Source organism: Anas platyrhynchos, chromosome 2 (assembly GCF_047663525.1).
Source record: "Anas platyrhynchos isolate ZD024472 breed Pekin duck chromosome 2, IASCAAS_PekinDuck_T2T, whole genome shotgun sequence".
NCBI lineage: Eukaryota > Metazoa > Chordata > Aves > Anseriformes > Anatidae > Anas > Anas platyrhynchos.
In genome coordinates this window covers 142,543,332-142,552,978 of record NC_092588.1, presented here as the reverse complement: position 1 = coordinate 142,552,978, position 9,647 = coordinate 142,543,332, and the positions used below count along the sequence as shown (strand labels likewise).

At 40.5% G+C, this 9,647-nt stretch overlaps 1 protein-coding gene across 4 annotated transcripts in view; it reads right to left on the bottom strand.

Moving 5' to 3' along the window:
* Window positions 1-691: 691 nt before the first annotated feature.
* The window catches only part of ACBD5 (acyl-CoA binding domain containing 5), a 39,887-nt gene continuing 30,931 nt past the window's right edge, over window positions 692-9,647 (bottom strand). For 3 of the 4 annotated variants that reach the window (XM_072033721.1, XM_027450592.3, XM_027450593.3), the window contains 4 exons: window positions 8,643-8,842; window positions 6,968-7,018; window positions 6,571-6,680; window positions 692-2,702 (listed from right to left, as the gene is read on the bottom strand). In XM_072033721.1, coding sequence (XP_071889822.1) covers window positions 2,690-2,702; window positions 6,571-6,680; window positions 6,968-7,018; window positions 8,643-8,842 — 374 coding nt within the window. In that variant the 3' untranslated portion in view covers window positions 692-2,689. The remainder of the gene's footprint in view (window positions 2,703-6,570; window positions 6,681-6,967; window positions 7,019-8,642; window positions 8,843-9,647) is intronic. The other variant, XM_027450594.3, reaches the window with a different exon arrangement.

Below are 9,647 nucleotides of genomic sequence, written 5' to 3'. Positions count from 1 at the left end.
TTCCCCACCCCAGTGAAGATTCTGAGAATCAGTAGGGAAATAGTGTTAAGGAGAAAGCAAAAGCTTCTGCAGTGACATCTTAAGAAGACACCTTAAAAAGCATTCATGTTATATGTAAATGGAAAAAAATGAAAGAACTGCCTCTCTTCGGAGTCCTTGACTGAATGCTTCACAGACAGTGGAATGCCTTTGTGCTTTCAACAAGCCTGGCCTCTGAGCTGAAGTTGGATTTGCTGCAGGAAGCTTGCTGCACCTTTGCTTCAACAGTGCAGCAGGTGTTCAGCTGTTCCTAGAGCCAGGCAAAACCCTTCTGCCTGCCAGCCCCTCTGAGGCGAGTACCAGCTAGCACAACATGTGCCAGTGCTCTCCTTACGCCACCATCTCCAAGTTAAAGCTCCCTTGGTCCTCTGGCAAAGGACAAATATATCTCCCTTACCTTTATGGTGCACTATCAGCTAACTAGAAATCCATCGAAGTTGCACCAGGCCACCAGTTACAGTGACCTTGAGGTGCCTGTACCTACTGAGGCCCTGCAGGAGTCACAAGTGAAGAGCTGTAGAAGCAATGTTGCTTTGTGTTACAGCCCTGAGACCGCAGCTGCTGCTTCAACACATAGCCAACAAGTTCTGCACCACCAAAGCACTGTGCAGCTTTTACCAGCCATTAAGAAAATTCAAGATTAAATACAAAATATTAAAGGATTGATTTATTGAAACATTAATAAATAACACAGATAACACATGCCTACATTTATTTCAGTGGGAAGTTAACGGTTAAGTACCTTTGGGAATGTCTGTACCATCTCTAGAAGCTGGACACCTACACGTAACACGGTTATCAACTGGGAGAGGCACTCTGTGGTGCTTCATCCTGTCAGAAGACGTGCTGCTTCAGGGTTTACCAGTTTTGTGTGGTTTTTAAGTGACCTTCAAACTAGAGCATCCTTCCCATGTAAGAATTTGTTGTTTTTTTATTAAATCAATCACTCTGAGGACTTTAAGCTACAGGCACAATGGCTTCAGGTCACAGTAGAACTTCCCTTCCAGCATAAGATTTGTTCAAACCTGAGTTTTCAGTACATCTCATGCCAAAACTGACCTCTGGCAGATGAAACTTTTCGATCGCTACAGCAGTCTTCACAGATGTTCTGATCGTTTTATTTCAAAATTCAGCTTTACAAGAAGAAAATCAGAAGAAGGAAAAATAACTATTAGAAAAAAAAAAAGACTTAAAATTATAATTGCCCCAGTAAGACAAACATTAAATTCTGTGGTGTTTTTTTCTTTCTTTTTTCTTTCTTTTTTTTTTTTTTTTACAGTATAGCTGTAAAAATGCTTTTCAAACTATAAAAAGATTTTCAGGAAGGACAGAAAATAGCTGTCCTCAAGAATGATTTGCAATATTTAGTGCAGATGGAGAATGAAAGTGCATCGATAATACAGTGACATTTCTGAAGATTCAAATCTTAAGCACAGGTTATGTGATGGCTTATTTCTTTATAGCAAATGAATGTCTTCATTTTCTGTCAAGTTTAGTTTTAGTGCACTTCTCTTTCCCAGAAATTTGGACAATTTAGCTACATATGCATTGATCTACCTACATATGCACAACTCTGGCTGTATCCTGGTTAATAAATATTCCATTAAAGAAAAAGAATTGGTACCAAAATTAGCTTAAAAGTTTTGTTTTGAAAGAAAGTAGAAGGATAAGAGGGAAAAATAGCAGAACTAGTATTTTTCCTAGTGTGAGTGGGGAAGAGTGTACAACAGATGAGGGATAGATAAGATTTTTTTTTTCAATTTGACATAAACTGACAGAAGAAAACTTAAAACGCACAGAGCTTTGTAAAATCTCAGAGACATACTTACAGAGCTGGCTTTCATCTCATTTTGAAGCACCTTGTGCCTCTACTATGTATTTCAGTTAAAACAAACTTGTCAACAAGAATACAATTATCAAAATTAAAAATATAAGGTGCAGCCTTTTTAGATGGATCCCTTGCTTTAGATGGATCGCGCCACTTGCAAACTTGTGTTTGACAATCCCTCTGTTACTAACAGCTCCAATTTCCAAGACATAACAATTCAAAAACCTCCTTTACAATCTTAAAGGATAACTGAAGCATCCCACTTCATTTCTGATCAATTTACAAGGAAATTCGTCTCACACTGGTTTAGCAGCAAAAATAACCAGCTGAATTCCTAAGAGCTATATTGTATTTTTCCAACAGCTTACAAGGTATTGAATTCATACTTCATTAGTGCTTTCATCTCGTAGTATGTAAACCTGTGGAAAAACAGGTAAGGATATTTTGATTGTAACATTATTTCTATACTGAAGTGACAGCTTTACATATTATTAACTTATTCTTTTACAAAGATATTTTCTCCATTATCTGACATCAGCAAGACTAGTAATTACTAAAGGCCCATCCACGAGCAAGTTCCAAAATAATTAATGTTCGTGTGGTTTTAAGGATGGAGTTACTGAATTTATTCGTAACCTAGGAGCAGCGAATCATTCAAGTATCAATAATGTTAGTTCTTAAATGTTCAGCTCAAAGGTAGTACAAATATTACTATAACAGAAGGAACATCATCCCAGATCCTGAGGTTCTGTAAGAATTCAGAATTCCTTCGCTTTCCAGGGCCATCTTCTCCTAGCAGTCTTTGAGCCAAGTCATCAATTCTCAGTTCTGTTTTCTAGAAGAAGAAACAAGTACGTTAATGTAACATCACAAGAGGATTTTTCCTTTATCTAAATAATATAAATCAATTACAGTTACGTGTGAATAATTACCCATGAATACATCACTGCTTCAAAATACCTGGAAATTTGCCTTCTTGAGCTACAGAACAATCTGCAAGGCGACAGAACTAGCACCACTCACACCAAGGTGTACAAAATACCACTAAGGATTCTCATCTGCAGATGAAATTAATTACTGTGCCTCCTACAGTACAGAACATGAGAGGAGTTTGTGGTAAAGGAAGATAATAGTGCCCAACCACATCAGTGGTTTGCAATTATGAGCTGTTTTCCAGTGGCTCCAGAAAACAAGCCATCAGAATGTTCTAAAATCATGAGCTGAAGCTAAAAACTTCTCAATCATTACTAAAAAGGTACTTCTATTTCTGATCTGCTTTCAGAGTTGGGTTTTCTTTGGTGAGGGCTATGGATACAAGTACCCAGATTTTCAGCATTAAGTCCCTAAAGGAGTCAGACAGGGTACAAGGCAGGGTTAGGAGCCCAGTTAGCACTATGAGCGTGCTCAGAGTGAGCTGAGCTGCCCCATCCCAGGGGCACGAGCTAGACACAAAGCTCGTGCAGGCTGGGGAAGGCTTCCTCACCTCCTGTCCCACAGAAGCTGCTCCACTACAGGCAGAGATTTTAGCAGCCATGGCTCCAAACTCCATGCTGTTACCTCACCGGGTAGCAGAGACTCCTGTTCCTGCTCCAGGGTGGTGTGTGTATTGTAAAACCCAATGAACACAGACAGGCAATGCACGCACAGCGATTGCCTAAAAGCTTACACACCTTCACAGTACAAGCTGAAACTGGCAATGGGACAACAGAGAAGGAATCTTGTTTCATAATTCCACTTGATCTCTGAGTGTACTGATCGCCTTCTGCCAATGGCGACAGGAGATGAAACTCCAGATGGAAAGTGATGCAGGAACAGTCCCTAAATTCTGGCTATGGGAATGTTTCTTCAGAAGCAAAGAGGAAGGCTGAAGAACAGAAACGTTCGTTGCTTCTGTTCCTGAGATTCATGGATTGTATAAAGATGAGGTGAACATGTCAAGGACTGCCTGGGGCTATACTATCTGTGTCTCCCTCAGAGGTACTACTGCTAGTAGCCTGTAGTACACGTCCTGGTGTCCAGAACTCAAATTCTGATAAACTGGAACGCATTCAGGGAAGAGCCACAAGACTCACCTCAGGTTTGGAAAACAACTTTAACATGAGATTCCAGTTGCTCCATCCATTTGGTGAAAGAAGAATTAAAAGGTGGCCTGGTTATAGCAATAAAGTGCCCATGGCCATCAAGGCCTCTTTGTCAGGTAGATAAAGATCTAAAAAGATCCAGTGGATGAAAGCTGAAGTCAGACAAATCCAAACTAAAAATCATGTACCATTTGTTTATTCACTTCATCTCTGAATCACATAGAGCAGTGTCTCAGGACAACTGGTGGAATGTGTGTTTTTCTAAGAAATGAACTCTGACCGACCCTGTGAACTGACTCAGAAACAGCTCTCAATTTGTGCTACAGAGGTCAGAAGGGATGATGGAAAAAGGCTTCCAAGAATTGCGGGTTTTATTTTTAGAAAGGGAAAAATGAGAGAAAACACATCTCTTCTAAAGCTGTTAGCTAAGCATTAAAGTTCACAGGAACGTCACATCAGATCCTAAAAGCATGACTTTAATGAACTTTTTTCTTGCTGACGAAATTGAAATCTCCGTTTATCAGTGCAGAGGACAAGAAAATGTACAGAACTGCTTAAAAGCCTTAAGAGTGAAACCTCTGGGTTTCTGAGAAAATGCAAATAACATCCCTGTTATCAATGCCAGCTCTGAGACTGGGTACGTCCTGGCAGAGGTGGCAGAGTGAAGCCCTTGTGGGCGTTACATCATTTACCATTCAATGGGCCGGGCTCAGAGGGTGGTGATCAGTCCTGTTTAACATCTTCGTTTATGCACTGGATGATGGGGCACAACGTACCCTCAGCAAGTTTGCAGATGACACAAAACTGGGAGGAGTGGCTGATGTGCCAGAGGGTCGTGCTGCTATCCAGAGGGACCTGGACAAATATCTCCCAGCTGGACGAACGGGCAGACAGGAACCTCGTGAAGCTCATGGAAAAGTGCAAAGTCCTGCCCCAGGCACCAGGACACACTGGGGGCCACCCAGCTGGAAAGCAGCTTTGAGGAAAAGGTGGGCACCAAGTTGGACAAGAACCAGCAACGTGCCCTGCATGCAGAGAAGGCTGTTGGTGTCCTGGACTGCGAGGAATGCTGCCAGCAGGTCAAAGGGAGGTGATCCTTCCTTTCTACTTCACACTGCCATGGTAAGGTGTGGACATACAGGAGAGAACCCCACGAAGATGATGAAGGGACTGGAGGAAAAGCTGAGGGAGCTGCAACTGTCAGCTTAGAGAAGAGAAGGCTCAGCAGATCTCATCACTGGGTGTAAATATCTGAAGGGAGGGTGCAAAGAGGACAGAGCCAGGCTCTTTTTAGTGGTGCCCAGTGCCAGGACAAGAGGCAACGGGCACAAACTGAACCACAGGAGGGTTCCATCCAAACTCAAGGATACCCCTTTCACTGTCAGGGTGAAAGTGGCACAGGTTGCCCAGAGGGTGTGGAGCCTCCCTCCTTGGAGATACTCAGAAGCAGTCTAGACACAATACTGCTCAAGGTGGCCCTGCCTGAGCAGGGGCTGGACCAGAAGATCTCAAGAGGTCTCTCTCAACCTTAACCATTCTCTGACTCTGTAATTTGCCGTACAAGAGAAAACAATAGCATGAAAACTAATCATTAAAAAGTTACAATTTAAGTTAGTTCTAGTAATATCTACACATATGCACACTCTCTGCGGACTGACAGAAGAAAAAACTTTTAAGGAAAAGGTAAGAGCACACAAAGTTGAAGTGAGGTGTGAGGTTTAAGTATATACCAACTTGACAACCTTCACTTGATATTCTGGTGCTTAAAAAGTTGAGAAACAGGTAAGATGAGAGTACAACTGTTCCCTAGCTGAAGGAAGTGAAACGAGACATTACAAAAATACCAGAGCAAGTTGCTAGTAAATGTTAAATAACAAGTGACAAATGAGACTAACATATTTGACAGTTTTCTCATGGCACAAGGGAACTAGGGAGTCCAGTAAGCAGTGAAAATGGCTCAAGAGGACATTGGAAGTGAGAGGGTCAAAAAACATCATGGAGATAACCTCCAAGTTATCCAGCCATAACTTCTCACGTATACTCACTGAAATTATTTATTCTACACCACACTTCATGGATTTAACCTAAATTGCCTTTACTGAGCATACCATATCGAGAGTCAAATTAACCACTACTTACACTGAGAAGTTGTCAAGGGGAACAAAACTATGCATGTCTCTTCCTAGAAGTCCCAGCTAATGCAAGGCACTGCTACTAGCTTCCAGCATTTCTTGTTGAGCATTGGTCTTGGGTTTGTGGGACTAAGACACACACCGTCCTATGATCACCACACCAAGGACTCAACAGTACGATCTGCTTTAGCCTTGTATCTTCAGAGCTATCAGTCACTGATTCATAGAATGGAACATTGAGCAAGATGTCCTGAAGCAAAGAACTCAGGGAAACAGCATTTATCAAAGCAATGATCAGCAGGCTCCCCGTTTTGATACCGACCTCATGTTTCAGATAAACTGTCAAAGACACAGTGCAGGCACATACCCTTGCATTATCTTTATGCCTGAAGGCAGTTTTTAGGTCCTGTCTAAATAAGGTGATACACTTCATATCGGTCATCAATAGATGAAATAAAGTACATATGACCTATTGAATGCACATCTTTACCTTCGCTTTCTTTGAAGATATACATGCACCAACCACTGGGCAATAAACGGCCATACAACTGCAAAAGCTAAAATACCAGGAGAAATTTCAAAGGGCCACCACGAAGGTTTCTAAGGAAAACGGAAGAAATTCCAGTTAGCAATCTGCATGCACATACAGAATACCACATGTATGCTTCACCAACACTTCAAATGCTATAATATCAAGGTAGAAAAAAGTGGTAAGATCAGAAAAAAGGTTCACCCAGCAAATAATCTTTTCAGACAGATTATTTTTTACCCCCTAGTCAAGGAAAAGACAACATACTAAGCACATACTAAGAAAGCTAAAAATATTCATCTCATCTGTTCTCACCATTCACACTATTTTTTCTAAAAAGTAACCAACGGTGTTTTACCTTAACAGAGGAGTCAGGCTGATAATTTGACTGCAGTGTTGCAGATCTTGCCTTTAAATACAAACAAGGAGTGGTTAAGTGCCAAAAATAAAAGTGCAATTGTAGTATTTCTGCTTTATGAACCAAGAATATTTAGTTCATTGTGTAAAGACTTTGCAGCCTGTATATATGACAGTTTGAGGAACAGTCCTTAATGCCTACGATCCTATCCTGAGAAAGGAAACTTTCCCTTAACTTTGTTAAAGAGTAGAACCAGCCCCCATGCAAGCCACCTTTTACCACTTGGTTTCCAACTTAAACTCTCATGCTTCCATTGCACTTTATAGCATTTTTATTGCATTTCTGGGTGTTAAAACATGAGTCAGTGTCACTGACCAAACTTCTCTACAGCTTTGCAAAGCCTCCCCTGCCCAAGGTATTATCACAACTTCCTCATCTCTGGTCCAGCAGTTACAACCCAGAGGTGAAATCCCAGCAGCCTGATTTGTGTAATTCTTTACACTGGTCTGTATAAAAACAAAAAACATTCTTTTAGTGTGCTCTGAGCTTTAGGCACAGGCATGTCTAATGGTATAAGGAGCAAATACTCTTACAGGCAATACAGAGAACAAGAAATGCCAGAAATGTTTCAAGCCTTTCCCTCCATGCTACTGTGGTGCTTTCACAGAAACAAAGTCAGCTTTCTAGGTCTTTCTTAATGAATGTGAGTGTGAACCAGAAGGTTCTTGACCCTGTTTCTGCTCCGAAAGGGATAGCAAGCACAGCATGAACTGCTGGGGAAAAATCTTTTACTGTTTCTTCATACATCGCTTTGGTCCAAAAAAAAAATTTAGATCTGTATCCAGACATCAGATCCATGAAGAGCTGTGATGGAGCAGAATCATGGTTTTAATAAATCCTTTCTCCCTGGCTGCCTTACATTTCGAGTATGTGCATCCCATAGGATACTGCTTGCACAGCTCTTTGGTTCTCAGGTAGCTCAAAATATTATCAGCAAGCCAAAGAAAACCAAGCATTTTTGATTGCTGATTCAACTATTTTCGCAGCACATTCTATCCTCCCACTTATACTATTATGTGCACTGTTTCCATTGAAAAAGAAACACTACATCAACAAATATCTAGACTTGCTTCAGACTTCTTTTACCTAGCTTGTACACATGATGTGAAACTTAAGAAAGTTGGATTACTTTGCAGGGAAAGAATGCTATGAAAAATCAGCCTGCTAACTGAACAATGGCCTCAGAAGTTGTTCTGTGTGCAAGTATTTAACAATCTGGAAATTAAGATAATCTCACTTGCTATGAAAATGCTTTGAGATCTCCTGACAAAGACATATGGGATTGTGCATTACTAACATTAACCATGATCTATATAGTGACTGTATGACTTGTATTGATAACTACAGCTGAGATTAGTTGGATAGCAGAAATCAGTAAAATAATATATGGTTAATTTCTAAGTTAAAATGCGTGTTTTTGTTCACAGGTTCAGGAGTCTTGAATTGTGCTCCTGAAAGTAGGCACTAATAATAAATTTTAGGTTGAAACAAACTACAGAATATAATTGAAATTTCTTTTCAGTTTAAGAACATATTGTTTGACATTTTAATCTGAAAGCATAAAAATATCCAAGGAAATTTAATGAAAATGTAATCAAATATCTTCAACAATTACCTGTGACGCTGTAACCGCCTCCAGCATGTGCAGCCTCTGAAGGACATTCTGCATGTCTTCCTGCAGCCGCATCAGCACTACGGCGATCTGCTCATTGAGGCTACCCCGGGGTCCTCTGTCGGATCCCCAGCGCTCTCCATCCCCTCCGCTACCCATCTGTCCACCTTGCGAACCGTCACCTAGCGGCTGAAGTCTGTGCCCTACATTGAGAGGAAAAAAAAAAAAAAGACACATAAAACACAGAACGGGCTACCACCTCTATTGAAACTTTCTTTTGAATGGTTGTTTAATTTTCTTCCACCCAAACTAAGTTCAAAAGCACTGGGAGGTTACTGCAACGTCCTTTGAAAAGTTTCCCTACAGCCTCAGTGTAACAGCATCATTCATTCAACAATATCACCATTTACTAAAAAACTATTAACTCACATCCTGTCAAGAAAACAAAAGAAAAAATCCGAAAAAAAAAGAGATCTGCCTTATTATGAAGGGTAGATATGTTTTAAATTGGGACAGTCTCCAGCTGGAATACAAAGGACACTGAAACAGAGTGATACCTTTTGATACCTTTCCACGATGCTCCCTGGTTTCAAATGAGACATCATAGAGGTATAAATGGATATAGATTTAAAAAATATAAATAACTTGCAAATAACCTCTTCTCATGCATAGATGGGTTTTGAAGACTACACTTTTATGAAGAACAGGTGCCATGAAGAGCAGCTGGATTTCAAGGTAAGCCAAAACAGAAGCAGCCAATAGGCTTATTCAGGATCTCCGTAACACAATAAAATCCTTTTGTAAAGCTTATTATGAATGAAATAAATACTTCAAACAGAAAACTGATTGCTACCCACTGGTATTAGGATTTTATCATCTATTTTTACCATGAAGGACAGAGGCACTGTATAGTATGACTGTCTCACTGGATTATGTTGACCAGTGCTTCTTAGGCCCCCATGACGTATGGCAGCGATGAAAATGAATAGGAAAAACAAAAGCTGTGTG